Source organism: Tachypleus tridentatus, chromosome 10 (genome assembly GCF_004210375.1).
Source record: "Tachypleus tridentatus isolate NWPU-2018 chromosome 10, ASM421037v1, whole genome shotgun sequence".
NCBI lineage: Eukaryota > Metazoa > Arthropoda > Merostomata > Xiphosura > Limulidae > Tachypleus > Tachypleus tridentatus.
In genome coordinates, this window is record NC_134834.1 from 111,969,911 (window position 1) to 111,991,510 (window position 21,600).

Below are 21,600 nucleotides of genomic sequence, written 5' to 3' on the forward strand. Positions count from 1 at the left end.
GGTTTGTTATAAGTCTGTTACTGACTGCTGTCTTGGTTTGTTAAAAGTCTGTTACTGACTGCTGTCTTGTTTCGTAACAAAACTACTACTGACTGCTGTCTTGGTTTGTTACAAGACTACTACTGACTGCTGTCTTGGTTTGTTACAAGACTACTACTGACTGCTGTCTTGGTTTGTTACAAGACTACTACTGAGTGCTGTCTTGGTTTGTTACAAGACTACTACTGACTGCTGTCTTGGTTTGTTACAAGTCTGTTACTGACTGCTGTCTTGTTTCGTAACAAAACTACCACTGACTGCTGTCTTGGTTTGTTACAAGTCTACCACTGGCTACTATCTTGGTTTGTTATAAGAACCTTACTTACTGCTGTCTTGGTTTGTTAAAAGTCTACTACTGGCTGCTGTCCTGGGATGCTACAAGTCTACTACTGATTGCTGTCTTGGTTTGTTACAACTCTACTACTGATTGCTGTCTTGGTTTGTTACAAGTCTACTACTGGCTGCTGTCCTGGGATGCAACAAGTCTACTACTGATTGCTGTCTTGGTTTGTTATAAGAACCTTACTTACTGCTGTCTTTGTTTGTTACAAGTCTACTACTGGCTGCTGTCCTGGGATGCTACAAGTCTACTACTGGTTGCTGTCTTGGTTTGTTATAAGAACCTTACTTACTGCTGTCTTTGTTTGTTACAAGTCTATTACTGGCTGCTGTCCTGGGATGCAACAAAACTACTACTGACTGCTGTCTTGGTTTGTTGTAAGTCTGTTACTGACTGCTGTCTTGTTTCGTAACAAAACTACTACTGTCTGCTATCTTGGTTTGTTACAAGACTACTACTGACTGCTGTCTTGGTTTGTTATAAGTCTGTTACTGACTGCTGTCTTGGTTTGTTAAAAGTCTGTTACTGACTGCTGTCTTGTTTCATAACAAAACTACTACTGACTGCTGTCTTGGTTTGTTACAAGACTACTACTGATTGCTGTCTTGGTTTGTTATAAGTCTGTTACTGACTGCTGTCTTGGTTTGTTAAAAGTCTGTTACTGACTGCTGTCTTGTTTCGTAACAAAACTACTACTGACTGCTGTCTTGGTTTGTTACAAGACTACTACTGACTGCTGTCTTGGTTTGTTACAAGACTACTACTGACTGCTGTCTTGGTTTGTTACAAGACTACTACTGAGTGCTGTCTTGGTTTGTTACAAGACTACTACTGACTGCTGTCTTGGTTTGTTACAAGTCTGTTACTGACTGCTGTCTTGTTTCGTAACAAAACTACTACTGACTGCTGTCTTGGTTTGTTACAAGTCTATTACTGGCTGCTGTCCTGGGTTGTTACAAGTCTACCACTGGCTACTATCTTGGTTTGTTATAAGAACCTTACTTACTGCTGTCTTGGTTTGTTAAAAGTCTACTACTGGCTGCTGTCCTGGGATGCTACAAGTCTACTACTGATTGCTGTCTTGGTTTGTTACAACTCTACTACTGATTGCTGTCTTGGTTTGTTACAAGTCTACTACTGGCTGCTGTCCTGGGATGCAACAAGTCTACTACTGATTGCTGTCTTGGTTTGTTATAAGAACCTTACTTACTGCTGTCTTTGTTTGTTACAAGTCTACTACTGGCTGCTGTCCTGGGATGCTACAAGTCTACTACTGATTGCTGTCTTGGTTTGTTACAACTCTACTACTGATTGCTGTCTTGGTTTGTTACAAGTCTACTACTGGCTGCTGTCCTGGGATGCAACAAGTCTACTACTGATTGCTGTCTTGGTTTGTTATAAGAACCTTACTGCTGCTGTCTTTGTTTGTTACAAGTCTACTACTGGCTGCTGTCCTGGGATGCTACAAGTCTACTACTGGTTGCTGTCTTGGTTTGTTATAAGAACCTTACTTAATGCTGTCTTTGTTTGTTACAAGTCTACTACTGGCTGCTGTCCTGGGATGCAACAAGTCTACTACTGATTGCTGTCTTGGTTTGTTATAAGAACCTTACTTACTGCTGTCTTTGTTTGTTACAAGTCTACTACTGGCTGCTGTCCTGGGATGCAACAAGTCTACTACTGATTGCTGTCTTGGTTTGTTATAAGAACCTTACTTACTGCTGTCTTTGTTTGTTACAAGTCTACTACTGGCTGCTGTCCTGGGATGCAACAAGTCTACTACTGATTGCTGTCTTGGTTTGTTATAAGAACCTTACTTACTGCTGTCTTTGTTTGTTACAAGTCTACTACTGGCTGCTGTCCTGGGATGCAACAAGTCTACTACTGATTGCTGTCTTGGTTTGTTATAAGAACCTTACTTACTGCTGTCTTTGTTTGTTACAAGTCTATTACTGGCTGCTGTTTTGGTTTATTATAAGAACCTTACTTACTGCTGTCTTGGTTTGTTACAAATCTTATGTCTCCACAACGCTAAAATCAGGGGTTCGATTCCCCTCGATGGGCTGAGCAGATAGCCCTTTGTGGCTTTGCTATGAGAAAAACACACACACACACATTGTTACAAATCTTCCACTGGCTGTTGTCTTGGTTTGTTACAAATCTTTCACTGGCTGTTGTCTTGGTTTGTTAGAGGACTGGTCTGTTGGTTTGTTATAAGTATATTACTTACTTTGAGTTTTTTTTAATTGTAGTTAGAGTCAAAGGTTATAATACCATCATAATGGTGGATGAAGTTTCGCTGTAGATTAGTATCAGAACCTTCTTAAATGTGGCTTTGTGTAAGGATGACAATGTTATAAAAACCTTCAAATTTTGGGTTATTGAACTTTTGAAATGTTAACAGTTTGTTTCTGATTGAAAGTTCTTTTCTGTAAATATGTTCTAAATAGTTGTAAACACATTTAGTGAAATGTTGGAAAGTTCATAAATCAGTTATCTGTAAAACGTGGACAATGTAGATTAAATAGAAATGTATTCAGACACACGTTTTACTTAGAAAAGTTTACCAATATAAAGGTAAGTATTAGAAAGTACTGGAATAAATCAACACATATTTAAATAATGTATGGAGCAAATGAAGAAGGAGATTGATTACCTATGAGATAAAACACCAACATCTATTTGACGGTAGCTGCAAGATTTGTTAATTTATAAGGGACTATATAATCACTGGAAGCCTAGCAGTGAGCTCGGCTCACAATATTAGTCTCTCGGGTTCGAATCCCCGTTATTGAACATGCTGGTCCTTTCAGCCCCCCTCCCAGTGATACAGCTATATGTCTTCGGACTCACATTGCTAGAAACCGGCTTTCGATACCCGTGGTGAGCAGGGCATAGATGGTCCTTTGTGTAACCTTATACTTAACTATAAACAAATAAATCATTTTATCACTAGTCGAGGCGTTATGTTACGGTCAATTCCAGTATTCGTTCGTAAAAGAGTAGTGCTATAGTTAGCGGTGTGTGGTGTTGACTAGCTGTCTTCCCTGTACTCTGTTACTGTAAATTACATATTACATATTGCTAATGCAGATGGCCCTCATGTAGTTTGGCACTAAATTCAAACCAAAGGAAACCTATGCCTACCGCTATAATTTAAGTCTGATTCTCAGTGTTGTAAGTATATTCCTTTACCAATGATCTAGTAATGGGGCTAGCCAAATGAAACAGGTTCCTGTTCACGTTTACTTATTCATTCAACATCAATAAACTTTGTGTGTTGAGAAATAATGCATGGCTGGGTTAATATTAGGGGAAAATACTTGATGTTCTCTCTGTATCTAGAGAAGAAAGGAAGTGTTTCTGTTTAGTATATTCTGGCCAGGTCTGCTCCACACACCAGTTGATGTTCTCTCTGTATCTAGAGAAGAAAGGAAGTGTTTCTGTTTAGTATATTCTGGCCAGGTCTGCTCCACACATCAGCTGATGTTCTCTCTGTATCTAGAGAAGAAAGGAAGTGTTTCTGTTTAGTATATTGTGTCCAGGTCTGCTCCACACACCAGTTGATGTTCTCTCTGTATCTAGAGAAGAAAGGAAGTGTTTCTGTTTAGTATATTGTGACCAGGTCTGCTCCACACACCAGTTGATGTTCTCTCTGTATCTAGAGAAGAAAGGAAGTGTTTCTGTTTAGTATATTGTGTCCAGGTCTACTCCACACATCAGTTGATGTTCTCTCTGTATCTAGAGAAGAAAGGAAGTGTTTCTGTTTAGTATATTGTGACCAGGTCTGCTCCACACACCAGTTGATGTTCTCTCTGAATCTAGAGAAGAAAGGAAGTGTTTCTGTTTAGTATATTGTGACCAGGTCTGCTCCACACACCAGCTGATGTTCTCTCTGTATCTAGAGAAGAAAGGAAGTGTTTCTGTTTAGTATATTGTGACCAGGTCTGCTCCACACATCAGTTGATGTTCTCTCTGTATCTAGAGAAGAAAGGAAGTGTTTCTGTTTAGTATATTGTGACCAGGTCTGCTCCACACATCAGCTGATGTTCTCTCTGTATCTAGAGAAGAAAGGAAGTGTTTCTGTTTAGTATATTGTGACCAGGTCTACTCCACACATCAGTTGATGTTCTCTCTGTATCTAGAGAAGAAAGGAAGTGTTTCTGTTTAGTATATTGTGACCAGGTCTACTCCACACATCAGTTGATGTTCTCTCTGTATCTAGAGAAGAAAGGAAGTGTTTCTGTTTAGTATATTGTGACCAGGTCTGCTCCACACATCAGTTGATGTTCTCTCTGTATCTAGAGAAGAAAGGAAGTGTTTCTGTTTAGTATATTGTGACCAGGTCTACTCCACACATCAGTTGATGTTCTCTCTGTATCTAGAGAAGAAAGGAAGTGTTTCTGTTTAGTATATTGTGTCCAGGTCTGCTCCACACATCAGTTGATGTTCTCTCTGTATCTAGAGAAGAAAGGAAGTGTTTCTGTTTAGTATATTCTGGCTAGGTCTGCTCCACACATCAGTATATTTACAGGCACATACTTTTTTTATTGTTCTGCTTCACACAACAGTATATTTACAGGCACATACTTTTTTTATTGTTCTGCTTCACACAACAGTTTGTTCACATAGTTTGTTTATTGATCTGTTCCACACACCAGTACGATCACAGGCACGTACCTTGTTTATTGTTCTGCTTCACACAACAGTTTGTTCACATACTTTGTTTGTTTATTGATCTGTTCCACACACCAGTACGAACACAGGCACGTACCTTGTTTATTGTTCTGCTTCACACAACAATTTGTAAACATACTTTGTTTGTTTATTGATCTGTTCCACACACCAGTACGATCACAGGCACGTACTTTGTTTATTGTTCTGCTTCACACAACAGTTTGTTCACATACTTTGTTTGTTTATTGATCTGTTCCACACACCAGTATATTTACAGGCACGTACTTTGTTTATTGTTCTGCTTCACACAACAATTTGTTCACATACTTTGTTTATTGATCTGTTCCACACACCAGTACGATCACAGGCACGTTCTTTATTTGTTTATTTATTGGCCTGTTCCACACACCAGTATGTTCACAGGCACATACATTATTTGTTTGTTTATTGATCTGCTTCACACACCGGTATGTTCACAGGCACATACATTATTTGTTTGTTTATTGATCTGCTCCATACACCAGTATATTCACAGGCACATACATTATTTGTTTGTTAATTGATCTGCTCCACACACCGGTATGTTCACAGGCACATACAGTATTTGTTTGTTTATAGATCTGCTCCACCGACACACCAGTATGTTCACAGGCGCATACATTATTTGTTTGTTTATTGATCTGCTCCATACACCAGTATATTCACAGGCACATACATTATTTGTTTGTTAATTGATCTGCTCCACACACCGGTATGTTCACAGGCACATACAGTATTTGTTTGTTTATAGATCTGCTCCACCGACACACCAGTATGTTCACAGGCACATACATTATTTGTTTGTTTATTGATCTGCTCCATGCACCAGTACGTTTACAGGCACATACATTACTTGTTTGTTTATTGATCTGCTCCACATACCAGTATGTTCACAGGCACATACATTACTTGTTTGTTTATTGATCTGCTCCGTGCACCAGTATGTTCACAGGCACATACATTATTTGTTTGTTAATTGATCTGTTCCACGCACCGATATGTTCACAGGCACATACAGTATTTGTTTGTTTATTGATCTGTTCCACACACCAGTAGGTTCACAGGCACATACATAATTTGTTTGTTTATCCTATAATGTTTTTAACTCGGGTAATCTTTCAATCACCACAACAAGGTATTTAATGTGAAATATCAGACTATCACCTTCACAACAGGGTATTTAATGTGAACTACCAGACTATCACCTTCACAACAGGGTATTTAATGTGAACTACCAGACTATCACCTTCACAACAGGGTATTTAATGTGAACTATCAGACTATCACCTTCACAACAGGGTATTTAATGTGAACTGCCAGACTATCACCTTCACAACAGGGTATTTAATGTGAACTACCAGACTATCACCTTCACAACAGGGTATTTAATGTGAACTACCAGACTATCACCTTCACAACAGGATATTTAATGTGAACTACTAGATTATCACCTTCACAACAGGGTATTTAATGTGAACTACTAGACTATCACCTTCACAACAGGGTATTTAATGTGAACTACCAGACTATCACCTTCACAACAGGGTATTTAATGTGAACTACCAGACTGTCACCTTCACAACAGGGTATTTAATGTGAACTATAAGACTATAACTTTTACAACAGGATATTTAATGTGAACTACTAGACTATAACTTTTACAACAGGATATTTAATGTGAACTACTAGACTATCACCTTCACAACAGGGTATTTAATGTGAACTACTAGACTATCACCTTCACAACAGGGTATTTAATGTGAACTACCAGACTATCACCTTCACAACAGGGTATTTAATGTGAACTACCAGACTGTCACCTTCACAACAGGGTATTTAATGTGAACCATAAGACTATAACTTTTACAACAGGATATTTAATGTGAACTATAAGACTATAACTTTTACAACAGGATATTTAATGTGAACTACTAGACTATCACCTTCACAACAGGGTATTTAATGTGAACTATAAGACTATAACTTTTACAACAGGGTATTTAATGTGAACTACCAGACTATCACCTTCACAACAGTGTATTTAATGTGAACTACCAGACTATCACCTTCACAACAGGGTATTTAATGTGTACTACCAGACTGTCACCTTCACAACAGGGTATTTAATGTGTACTACCAGACTATCACCTTTTTATATTCTTTTGTTTTGTTACGGTTTTTAATTAATACGGTTTGTTTGTTTGTTGATAAGTCTAAAGCTACCCAATGGTCTATTATAGAAATCTGGTTTTTAACGTTATGAGATACCGTATGTTTTTATCGCTAATGGTAGATCTCAGCGACCTATATTAAGAATAGTGAGAAATATTAATTTCCTTTTGTTTTTACTGTTGACATTGTGTATGGTTTAAAACAAACGGTATTTAGGAATTATTAAAGTAACAAAAACCTTGCAAAGCAACGTAGCTTATTGTGAACAAGAGGTTAAAATGTATGTAAAATAATTAGTATTTTGTAAAAATACAAATGGAACATCCTCCGTCAAGACACACATTCCTGTATCAGCCAGGGTTAGGCCTACAAATAAGTTTTTCTAGGTAACTTGAGTTATTGTTTTCTGCTTTTGTTAATAATTACATTTAATATTCTAGATAGTAAGTATTTTTAGTTGTTTCCCTGTTAGCTTGTAATATCTATAAAACAGAAGCACAAAAATAACATGTCAACACGTGGTCAAAATTATATCATGTAATTTAAGCCATGGGATAATTACAGAAGTAGGTCATAACCTCAAGACATAGTAAATTAAAACGTAGAATGACGCTACCTTGTTCTACATCTGCACTGAAAGCTCGGTGTTGCTTATACAATTGATCTTGGACGAATTTCCGATTTATTGTGTTAAGTATTACCATTTCAAATAGCCGGAACTTTGAATTTAGAAATCGATACATATCAAATTTGTGTTATTTGCCATCAAGATTAATACCCACAATTTTCTTTATTAAGGCAAATATATTTTAATATACAAATAATAATGCAATTGATATGTCGATTGTTACAAATAATGGCTTATATACAAGAGTTTTACAAACTTACAAACAGTTGAGTTTTCTATCTGTTCTGAAACTAAATCTTTTATTGGCGGTGCGCAGAGAGCGAATTAATTCTAATTGTTATACAAAAGTTTTGGCGCAGATAGCTTAGCTGCTTTGTCCAATAAAACCCAAACCAACCAACCAACAAAAGTTTTACAAACTTACAAATAATATTGAGTCCTCTGTTCAGTCTGGAACTGAATACTTTGTCGACTGTTCACGAGGCATAAATTACTTTTATGTTGATACACAGATACATTTTACTTGAAGAGAATGCAAGCTAGCTCTGTTCTTCACGTATAATACTAATGTCTTAAGTTAATTCTCTGAAGTTTGTAATGTTTGAAATCTATAAACGTTCCTGGTCAAATATCTGTAGTTTTCCGAAAAAAAAAAAAAAAAGTATATGTCACAATTATAGGTTCCGAGGCTTAGAGTATAGTAACTGTAGGAAACCAAACAATATTCTATAACTGTCATTTCGCTTGTTGCGATGACTTTCTTTTATATTCGTTAGGCGAAATTCTAGAAAATTCACTTGATAACAATAACAAAAGATACATCAGTGCTTTCGTAAACCATATATTGCACCATGTAACGAAATTTTTACTTTTTCTTCTTCCTGGGTAGAAAGTGTTATTTTCCAATTGCTTATGCCTAAAGTAAATGGAAAATACCTATTTTTCTCTTCAAACTTTACTTTTGTGACCTGGGAGCGTATAACGAAAACATGATGGGAGAATATATTTGGGGGCCGATATGTGAAAGTGATTTACATTACAGCCGGAAATCTCGAAAAACTACTCGCTTCTAAACATTTTATATAACTTTAGTATAAATACATGTAAATCTTGATTCATATGTTGTTTTATTCAGACCTTATGTAAATGAAAATGTGCAAATTTGCCCGTTTTTACATAGAAAATAGGTTGATTTCTAAATTTCATTATCCAGGTTACAAAAGCAAAGTTTGAAGGGAATATTGACCATTTTCTGTACTTTTACAACATAAGCAATTAAGAAATAACACATACTATCAAGGAACAAAATGTATGTTGATTCTTATACTCGAGACTCTTCTACAACTTTAGAGAACAGGCGCAGTACATATTTAACAATATATGTTACATGAATTGAACTGAAAAAAACGTAAACATTAAAATAAAATAGTAAATCAATTACAGCAGTTCTCAGGACTGCATAATTTCTCACGAATTGTATTGAATAACGTAAACTTGCCTGTATAATTTTAGGGTTAATCGATTGAATAACTAAATATATGTGATAAATAACATTGGCATGAATACTTTACTCATTAACTGAAAACTGGCTCAATGTTCCACTGATTGTCTTTTAAATATCTAAAATGTATCGTTGTTTTGTGACATTTTAAATAATGTATAGCTTGCCAACGTTCACAAACATTCTAAGTATTCTTGAACTAGTTTTATGTACTTACTTGATCTTACCGCCCTCTACCTAACTTTAAATTAAAACATATAAATATAGCTTATAACAGTATAAAATACGACATACAACACCTGGAGCTATTTATGTATAGACAGTACAAGCCAAAAACTACATGTTTAGATGCCGAACTTTAGCTGTTGTGAAAATTACTACTGCACTTTCAGACTTTTAGTTGTAACCTCACTGACTGAATGTTCAGAGCTACTTAGTACATATTGACAGGAGATACGCGCCAGACCCGTGTTTTGATTTTACTTCGCCCAAACCCCAGTTGGTTTCTTGAAAATTAATAATAGACAATAATCGATACACTGAAACATGGAAAAATCCCGCGCCTACAGGCCCGAACTGCGAATCTTTTAAGCATCTAATGACGTGTTTAGTAATGAGTACCATTAGTATAACAACGTTATAACTTCAACGATTTTTAACAGTTACATAACGAGTACATATTGTAATGTTTTTAATGGTTGTAGACGAAATCAATATTTTGTTTTTCAACACTGTTGAGAAACAGTTTTCTGTTTGCAGTCGACACTACTCTATGTTTATACAGATAGTAAGATACACATTACAAAATTTTTAATTTATATATTTAGCTGTTTTACCTGACTTTATCAAGTAATTTTTTACAATTCTTTTTTTGTAATTAGATATTCCGACGTAGGCTTCCGTTGTTTTCTAGAAACTTCCATTTCCACGAGTGTAAGACGAGAAGACGACAGGATAACCTATATTAATAAGGGTTGGTAAATCTTTAAACTATGCTTCTAAAGGATATAAAAGACAATCTCATATTCAGTGCAATATTAAAAAATATTACACAAACTGAGTGATTTAAATAGGTACTTTCTATACCACTTACGAAGGGATTCTGGTAATATTAAGTAAGATTAATTACGATAAAAAATGGCGCCCAAACTAACAACTACATTCTTAACATTGTTAATAATTTTACTGCAAATATTCACATAATATTAAGTATCCAAGACAAATTTTATGTCCATCTCTTGGTATGGTGGTGGGTAAAACAAAACATGTAGCCAAGACGAATTTTATGTTCAACTCTTGGTATGGTGATTGGTAAAACAAAACATGTAGCCAAGACGAATTTTATGTTCAACTCTTGGTATGGTGGTGGGTAAAACAAAACATGTAGCCAAGACGAATTTTATGTTCAACTCTTGGTATGGTGGTGGGTAAAACAAAACATGTAACCAAGACGAATTTTATGTTCAACTCTTGGTATGGTGGTGGGTAAGACAAAACATGTAACGAAGACGAATTATATGTTCGACTCTTGGTATGGTGGTGGGTAAAACAAAACATGTAGCCAAGACGAATTTTATGTTCAACTCTTGGTATGGTGGTGGGTAAAACAAAACATGTAGCCAAGACGAATTTTATGTTCAACTCTTGGTATGGTGGTGGGTAAGACAAAACATGTAACGAAGACGAATTTTATGTTCGACTCTTGGTATGGTGGTGGGTAAAACAAAACATGTAGCCAAGACGAATTTTATGTTCGACTCTTGGTATGGTGGTGGGTAAAACAAAACATGCTTCCTGAATGAATATTTACTGCAAACTTCATATTAATGCTATAACTGTAGCTACCAGTTTGGTTACCAATTTTTAATCATACACTCAATCCTTTTTTGACTGCACCTTTTTTTCACACCTTCCTGGCTACATATCGTGACTTTTTATCAATACTCACTAACAATCCACAAGAAAGAAAGTAACACTCCAGGGTAACCAACATTAGTTCACGACTCTATTATTCTTAAGAAGCCTATACTTTATAGAGCCAACCAGATTATTTAAAATATATGGTGTGTTTTTTCCCCTCTCTAAAACTGTGTTAATAACATGCTTTATAGTAACGTCATGGAATCTACATTAACAGTTTCTTGTCATCACCTGCATGCACTTGGTACTGCCGTGTCAGGCATTATTATTTATACTAACTGCTTGAGTTAATATCACGTGACGCTATACGCTTTTTAACTGGTAGAATTTCATAAAATTTAGCAAATCTATGCTTAAAAGTTGGCATTAAATGATCAATAATGACCGTCCATCCGTACAATTCTTTTGAAAACTTAAATTAAAAACAGCTAATTTAGTTTGCTTAACCCAACCAATACCTACACACTTGAGTGTCCTTTTATCCTCTAGTTTTGCTGCTTTAAGTCAGCTGTCTTTAATCAGAATAACAAAACCTAAAACGGTCTACTTTCAGGTGAAAGTTCAGACCGATAGCTTACTTGACCTTCTACGTTGACGTGCGAGAAACGTTTGGTCAAAACTGAGCGGTATTTGTTGAATAACCTTACATAGGTGGTTTATATTTAAACAACACCTAATTTTACTCTGTAAAGATCTATCAGTGCACCAAATGTGAAAAAAAAAATCATAAAAGTTAACAATGTTTTTCTATCAAAATAAATTGACCATACTTTCGGTGCGAAGAAAAAAAAGTATGAACTTAAGTGAAAGTGGATATTTTATATGTTGTGTATATCTTAAAGGATTGAGTTGATATTTGGTGAGTGAAGTGAACATATGTCGTAGTTTAGATTACCACAGTCTGAACTACAGAAGGTAGAAAATAATTAAACTAACACTTCTGTTAATAACACATAGTGTGAAGGTAGAAAATAATTAAACTAACACTTTTGTTAATAACACATAGTGTGAAGGTAGAAAATAATTAAACTAACACTTCTGTTAATAACACATAGTGTGAAGGTAGAAAATAATTAAACTAACACTTCTGTTAATAACACATAGTGTGAAGGTAGAAAATAATTAAACTAACACTTCTGTTAATAACACATAGTGTGAAGGTAGAAAATAATTAAACTAACACTTCTATTAATAACACATAGTGTGAAGGTAGAAAATAATTAAACTAACACTTCTGTTAATAACACATAGTGTGTCATGCAGTTTGTTTTGGTCGCATAACACACTACTGCTTGTGTTGATATTAGTAACAGTTCTTGGGTGTCTTACACTTAGTTTTAATATTTGATGGGTGTATGGATTCCCTCTAGTTAAACCTAGGATTTTTAGAATTGGGTAGTGTTTTTTTTTACTATTGCTCGACAATAAACAAATTCTATGAACAATACATTCTTAGAGTTGTATTGACAATGAATTTGAACGACTTTAAAATGAAGTTCAGACAACTGGATATTAAGAGAAATGTTTAAATGAATCTATGTTGCTTTGCAAAAATCGTTGACTTTAACGTAAGTTCTATATAGTGTTTTAACAAAAATTACAAAATCAGTATATCTCTCCCTTCCATGATGACGAGTTACCCACTTGGAGTAAAAATGTATTCTCAAAACGGCTGGTATTAGTATTAAAACCTATAATTAAAATAAAGTACAGAACAACGTTTCGACCTTCTTAGATCATCTTCAGGTTAACAAAGAGAGCTTGCAAGTGTTGTCTCTCCCATCGTATTTATTTTGAATAATTAAGTTTTTTTATAAAACATATCTGCTGATACAATTATTCTCAGTACAGGGTTTATTCTAATAATTATATTTGTATATTCTCGTAACCAGGGCAATTCTACGGTATCACGTTGGAATACATTCCAGATCCAAATAAGCCCCTCCGAAACCCGACTGTGAGAGTAAGTATACTAATAATCTGTTTCAGTTAACACCGTTGAAACACATAAGTCTTCGTGCCTTGGGTTTGACTGTAACTAGGGGTCTACTGCAGTACCTAAAAACCTGAAACAGTCAATGGAAAGTTTCTGAATTTTGATCAACCTGTATTAAACTTCTTCTTTTTATGTCCAAATTTCTTTCTATCTGTTTTTGTTGTGTTTGTTATTCTCTGAATGACGTGTAGACGGTTTTCGTTTATGTATAATTGATTGTTATCTAGTTACACGTTAAAAATGTGACATTCAGTTCCATTATTCATTGGTAAAAGAGTAGCTAGCGGTTAGTGGTAATGACTAGCTGTCTTCCCTCTTGTCTTTCGTTGTTAGATTAGGGATAGCTAGCACGAAATTCAAACCAAATCAAAACTAATAGCTTACTCCACCACGTTTACCAAGTTTAACTTTTCAGTGTTTAGTTCAACTTCTATTAGTTACTCACGAGTAGTAGTTGTAATGTAGTACACTTAGGCCATTTTTAAACAAATGGCAAATCCAAACTTAATTCAACCTTCAAACCGTGGCCTCCACGTTCAATCCAATATGACTGACCAATTGTCTAAGTCGCTTGCGTATCGCCGTACCGCGAAATCCTTAGCAAGTGTGTGGTCATTTGAAATAAACATATTAAATGATCTAATAAAAGGAAAGGAAAATGTTAGTTGGTATCATTAAACTTGTTGACCTTCACCACATGACGTTATAGGTGTCACATCAGGTTGGTCTACCAAGTCACAGAAATATGACATGACGTTACTACTGGTTGCCTCAACTGGTTACATCCATTTGGATGGGGTCGCAGTCACTGAGGGAGCATACTCATAACGTCATTTCCAGATGTTACAGAAAGGCCTATCTCTGGAGGCATCCATCTTGGATGAACCACTCGGTGGTATGTAGTTGTTTTGAACAGAATAGTGCTTTCCTTTGGCCAAAGCTTTCTACAGAATGTGATGGGCAAACTTCACTTTAAGGGGTTAATGTTATCGTAAAATGGGGAAACTTTTGTAATTGTTTTGATCAATAAGAAAACAAGTTTATGACGTCTAAGAAAGATTACTTTTTGTGAGTAGCTTAAGATCTTCACAAACATTTGGAAGACGCTGTACTTGAGTTGAGATACGTGATGCTTGGTTTGGAGTTTAAATATTATTCAATATATTTTCGTAAACAAATTCTGACTTGGGGCGACAAAAGCATGGTAAGACAAAATGACTTTAATCCACATGAAAACCGTAAAATTTAAATTGCCTTAAAAATGTAATAATAGCACTAAATCTGTTAACTTCGGGGCCTGGAATTGCTTAGTGTTTAGCATGGCTGAACTTTAAAATCGAGAATTTATTGTTCGCTTCCCTTTGCTGGAATAAGTATTACAACAGGCATGCACTTTGAGGCTATTGGTGCGTTATAAGTGAGACTGTGAAATCCAACTATTCAATGAAACAAGAGTAACTGGACAGTAATAATGGCTGGGTGTCTTTACCCTAGTGTATATTAAGGACTGCTATAGGTTTAATTAAATCTCAACTAACTTTGAACGAAAACTGATATCTCTGAAGGCTCATCAAATGTCTCAATAAAACAATGGTAATGTTGGGTTGTTTTCATACATTATGTTAAGCAATTCTTCACATCGACTATCAGTTACATAATACTTCTGTCTGTTATGGTTTCAGCTTTATTTCCTCTGCTGGAAGAAGTGTTTAGGTAATGTCTACTTCATTATCTTTATGGTCCACGTCACATTAACTACGTACGTGGAGGTGTTTGAAAACGATACGAGTTTATACAGAATTCAAAACTTTATTAATTATAGTAACACATATAATGTACAGGAATACTCAGTGACGGAGTTATATCAAAACGAAGGACTTTATTCAGTCTACACATAGCGTGTTACGCTCTTTTAACATGAGGTTTGTTTCTAGTATACAAACACAAGATAAATACGGTGTTTACTACTGGTAAACCCCCTGTAATGTGTGGTATGTTATTTCTAGTATACAAACACAAGATAAATATGGTGTTTACTACTGGTAAACCCCCTGTAATGTGTAGTATGTTGTTTCTAGTATACAAACGCAAGATAAATACGGTGTTTACTACAGGTAAACCCCCTGTAATGTGTGGTATGTTATTTCTAGTATACAAACACAAGATAAATATGGAATTTACTACTGGTAAACCCCCTGTAATGTGTAGTATGTTGTTTTAGTATACAAACACAAGATAAATACGGTGTTTACTACTGGTAAACCCCCTGTAATGTGTAGTATGTTGTTTCTAGTATACAAACACAAGATAAATACGGTGTTTACTACTGGTAAACCCCCTGTAATGTGTAGTATGTTGTTTCTAGTATACAAACACAAGATAAATATGGTGTTTACTACTGGTAAACCCCCTGTAATGTGTAGTATGTTGTTTCTAGTATACAAACACAAGATAAATACGGTGTTTACTACTGGTAAACCCCCTGTAATGTGTAGTATGTTGTTTCTAGTATACAAACACAAGATAAATACGGTGTTTACTACTGGTAAACCCCTGTAATGTGTAGTATGTTGTTTCTAGTATACAAACACAAGATAAATACGGTGTTTACTACTGGTAAACCCCTGTAATGTGTAGTATGTTGTTTCTAGTATACAAACACAAGATAAATATGGTGTTTACTATTGGTAAACCCCTGTAATGTGTAGTATGTTGTTTCTAGTATACAAACACAAGATAAATACGGTGTTTACTACTGGTAAACCCCTGTAATGTGTAGTATGTTGTTTCTAGTATACAAACACAAGATAAATACGGTGTTTACTACTGGTAAACCCCCTGTAATGTGTAGTATGTTGTTTCTAGTATACAAAAACAAGATAAATACGGTGTTTACTACTGGTAAACCCCCTGTAATGTGTAGTATGTTGTTTCTAGTATACAAACACAAGATAAATACGGTGTTTACTACTGGTAAACCCCTGTAATGTGTGGTATGTTGTTTCTAGTATACAAACACAAGATAAATACGGTGTTTACTACTGGTAAACCCCCTGTAATGTGTAGTATGTTGTTTCTAGTATACAAACACAAGATAAATATGGTGTTTACTATTGGTAAAACTTATGTAATGTGTAGTGTGTTGTTTCTAGTATACAAACACAAGATAAATACGGTGTTTACTACTGGTAAACCCCCTGTAATGTGTAGTATGTTGTTTCTAGTATACAAACACAAGATAAATATGGTGTTTACTACTGGTAAAACTTATGTAATGTGTAGTGTGTTGTTTCTAGTATACAAACACAAGATAAATACGGTGTTTACTACTGGTAAACCCCTGTAATGTGTAGTATGTTGTTTCTAGTATACAAACACAAGATAAATACGGTGTTTACTACTGGTAAACCCTGTAATGTGTAGTATGTTGTTTCTAGTATACAAACACAGATAAATACGGTGTTTACTACTGGTAAACCCCTGTAATGTGTAGTATGTTGTTTCTAGTATACAAACACAAGATAAATACGGTGTTTACTACTGGTAAACCCCCTGTAATGTGTAGTATGTTGTTTCTAGTATACAAACACAAGATAAATATGGTGTTTACTACTGGTAAACCCCCTGTAATGTGTAGTATGTTGTTTCTAGTATACAAACACAAGATAAATACGGTGTTTACTACTGGTAAACCCCCTGTAATGTGTAGTATGTTGTTTCTAGTATACAAACACAAGATAAATATGGTGTTTACTACTGGTAAACCCCCTGTAATGTGTAGTATGTTGTTTCTAGTATACAAACACAAGATAAATACGGTGTTTACTACTGGTAAACCCCCTGTAATGTGTAGTATGTTGTTTCTAGTATACAAACACAAGATAAATATGGTGTTTACTACTGGTAAACCCCCTGTAATGTGTAGTATGTTGTTTCTAGTATACAAACACAAGATAAATATGGTGTTTACTGCTGGTAAACCCCCTGTAATGTGTAGTTTTTAAGTGCCATATTTAAGCACATGGCAAGTTGTTATCCACATTTTAGATTTATTATTTTTAATAAACGTGCATAAGAGATTGTTCTTTCTCACAAACAATTTAAAATTAATGTAAAACCTTTATTCGAGATCTATGTATATTTAACCCGACCAATTGTAATGTTCAGTACATTTGTTGGAAAAGCATTTCAGGACGTTTAATATGAAACTTTTGTTTAATAATTGAATATGCTTAACTAAAGAAAGACATTCTGTCATGTACATGTGCTTAAAGATAGGAAGGCCAAAGTTATCGTGTCCAGTTCAGCTTGTTGGACAAATAATAGCTACACGGTGTGTTCGGGAGAAGAGAAATATACTACCATTAATATTTTATGCTAAAGAACTTTTAGCATAAGTTTTTTTAGGAACACGCATTTTTCACTTGGAAGATACTTGAAGGATACCATGGAACGTCTTCAGTTGATCCCCAAGTTGAAAGATACTATAGAACGTGTTCAGTTGATTCCCCAAGTTGAAGGATACCATGGAACGTCTTCAGTTGATCTCCCAAGTTGAAGGATACCATGGAACGTCTTCACTTGATTTCTAAAGTTGAAAGATACAATGGAATGTCTTCAGTTGATCCCTCAAGTTGAAAGATACTATGGAATGTCTTCAGTTGATTCCCCAAGGTGAAAGATACTATGGAATGTCTTCAGTTGACCCCCCCCAAGTTGAAGGATACCATGGAACGTGTTCAGTTGATCCCCCAAGTTGCAAGATACTATGGAACGTGTTCAGTTGATCCCTCAAGTTGAAAGATACTATTGAATGTCTTCAGTCGATCCCCCAAGTTGAAGGATACCATGGAACGTCTTCAGTTGATCCCTGAAGTTGAAAGATACTATGGAATGTCTTCAGTTGATCCCCCAAGTTGAAAGATACTATGGAACGTGTTCAGTTGATCCCTCAAGTTGAAAGATACTATGGAATGTCTTCAGTTGATCCCCCAAGTTGAAGGATACCATGGAACGTCTTCAGTTGATCCCTCAAGTTGAAAGATACTATGGAATGTCTTCAGTTGATCCCTCAAGTTGAAAGATACTATGGAATGTCTTCAGTTGATCCCCCAAGTTGAAAGATACTATGTAATGTCTTCAGTTGATCCCTCAAGTTGAAAGATACTATGGAATGTCTTCAGTTGATCCCTCAAGTTGAAAGATACTATGGAATGTCTTCAGTTGATCCCTCAAGTTGAAAGATACTATGTAATGTCTTCAGTTGATCCCTCAAGTTGAAAGATACTATGTAATGTCTGCAGTTGATCCCTCAAGTTGAAAGATACTATGGAATGTCTTCAGTTGATCCCCCAAGTTGAAAGATACTATGGAATGTCTTCAGTTGGTCCCTCAAGTTAAAAAATATCATGGAACATCTGATTTTTTGATTGTTAGTAAACAAGTCTATTCTCTCCATCTTCTGTAGCTCATTTCTCAATCGAAGGACTTTTGGACCGTGTTAACCACTTATTTAATCATGCTAACTAGCTGGACTTACGAACAAAATAAGTAGGTCAATCTTATGTATATTCTAGCCACAAACACGCATTGCTCTTAGGTTGTCCAGGGATATCTAATTATGTTGTGTATTTTTAAAAGGTTAACTGTTTAAGGCCATTAAAACTGTCAGTTTAAAATAATGCTAGTGTGCATGTTTAATATGGAACATAAACATGCGAGTGTAGATACAAATTACGCCCATACTGATGTGAGTTGAATACAGAAATATGAATATCAAACAAAAAGGCTACAACCAGAGTATAAGGTATTAGTGAATAGTTCGATTCAAAAACAGTTTCGTTAGACCAAAAGTCACGAGAGAAATGAATCATGACAGATTGAAGGCTCTTGTAGAGAACATCGTTTAACATCAGTTACATTCTAAGTAACCAGGCTTGTTTCAAAATAGCCTCTCAACTTTTGCAAAGACGTTGCATGTGACTACAGTTTGTGTGCCTCAGAGCAAATGCTATTAACTTGAAACTTAGGATTTCCATGCATGAACAACTACCGAAAACGCTAACATATATATAATATACTGTTTAAGTGACTCCCAGCTCACGTGTTTGTGTATAAACCTTCATCAAATTCAAACTTATTTTAAATGTTGCTATTGAAATCGAACTATTTTGTCGCATGTAAATACTGAAATGGTTGTAGTTATTCATTATGTGATCACACTTGTATTTCTGATTTATATACATACATGATCCTTCAAGGTATTATCTCCTGCTGTAGTTACGATGAAGTGTTACTCTGTTATTATTATGATAGGGTTATTCTGTTACTGTTACGATGAAGTGTTACTCTGTTATTATTATATTAGGGTTATTCTGTTACTATTACGATGAAGTGTTATTCTGTTATTATTATGATAGGTTTACTCTGTTACTGTTACGATGAAGTGTTATTCTGTTATTATTATCATAGGGTTATTCTGTTACTGTTACGATGAAGTGTTATTCTGTTATTATTATCATAGGGTTATTCTGTTACTGTTATGATGAAGTGTTATTCTGTTATTATTATCATAGGGTTATTCTGTTACTGTTACGATGAAGTGTTACTCTGTTATTATTATATTAGGGTTATTCTGTTACTGTTACGATGAAGTGTTATTCTGTTATTATTATGATAGGGTTATTCTGTTACTGTTACGATGAAGTGTTACTCTGTTATTATTATATTAGGGTTATTCTGTTACTATTACGATGAAGTGTTATTCTGTTATTATTATCATAGGGTTATTCTGTTACTGTTACGATGAAGTGTTATTCTGTTATTATTATGATAGGGTTTATTCTGTTACTGTTACGATGAAGTGTTATTCTGTTATTATTATCATAGGGTTATTCTGTTACTATTACGATGAAGTGTTATTCTGTTATTATTATGATAGGGTTTATTCTGTTACTGTTACGATGAAGTGTTACTCTGTTATTATTATATTAGGGTTATTCTGTTACTGTTACGATGAAGTGTTATTCTGTTATTATTATCATAGGGTTATTCTGTTACTATTACGATGAAGTGTTATTCTGTTATTATTATGATAGGGTTTATTCTGTTACTGTTACGATGAAGTGTTACTCTGTTATTATTATATTAGGGTTATTCTGTTACTGTTACGATGAAGTGTTATTCTGTTATTATTATCATAGGGTTATTCTGTTACTGTTACGATGAAGTGTTACTCTGTTATTATTATATTAGGGTTATTCTGTTACTGTTACGATGAAGTGTTATTCTGTTATTATTATCATAGGGTTATTCTGTTACTATTACGATGAAGTGTTATTCTGTTATTATTATATTAGGGTTATTCTGTTACTGTTATGATGAAGTGTTATTCTGTTATTATTATCATAGGGTTATTCTGTTACTGTTACGATGAAGTGTTACTCTGTTATTATTATATTAGGGTTATTCTGTTACTGTTACGATGAAGTGTTATTCTGTTATTATTATATTAGGGTTATTCTGTTACTATTACGATGAAGTGTTATTCTGTTATTATTATCATAGGGTTATTCTGTTACTGTTACGATGAAGTGTTATTCTGTTATTATTATCATAGGGTTATTCTGTTACTGTTACGATGAAGTGTTATTGTGTTATTATTATCATAGGGTTATTCTGTTACTGTTACGATGAAGTGTTATTCTGTTATTATTATGATAGGGTTATTCTGTTACTGTTACGATGAAGTGTTATTCTGTTATTATTATATTAGGGTTATTCTGTTACTGTTACGATGAAGTGTTATTCTGTTATTATTATCATAGGGTTATTCTGTTACTGTTACGATGAAGTGTTATTCTGTTATTATTATCATAGGGTTATTCTGTTACTGTTACGATGAAGTGTTATTCTGTTATTATTATCATAGGGTTATTCTGTTACTGTTACGATGAAGTGTTATTCTGTTATTATTATCATAGGGTTATTCTGTTACTGTTACGATGAAGTGTTATTCTGTTATTATTATCATAGGGTTATTCTGTTACTGTTACGATGAAGTGTTATTCTGTTATTATTATCATAGGGTTATTCTGTTACTGTTACGATGAAGTGTTATTCTGTTATTATTATCATAGGGTTATTCTGTTACTGTTACGTAGTAAACATTAACGATTTAGTACTAACTTGTTTTCAACGCCAGATGAAATCTGTTCACTGTGTTCTAACAAGATATTTATATATAAAATAAACATAAGGTTTTCACCTTCTCTTATTGCATATACGTA

At 34.7% G+C, this 21,600-nt stretch overlaps 1 protein-coding gene across 6 annotated transcripts in view; it reads left to right on the top strand.

Annotated features, from left to right (window-relative positions):
- Positions 1-21,600, top strand: part of LOC143230098 (protein grainyhead-like) — a 163,384-nt gene that overhangs the window by 101,425 nt on the left and 40,359 nt on the right. For all 6 annotated transcript variants that reach the window (XR_013016234.1, XM_076463141.1, XM_076463142.1 and 3 more), the window contains 2 exons: positions 10,278-10,369; positions 13,209-13,279. Coding sequence is in view for 5 of the 6 variants with exons in the window: in XM_076463141.1 (XP_076319256.1) it covers positions 10,278-10,369; positions 13,209-13,279 (163 nt within the window). In the remaining variant the exon portion in view is untranslated. The remainder of the gene's footprint in view (positions 1-10,277; positions 10,370-13,208; positions 13,280-21,600) is intronic.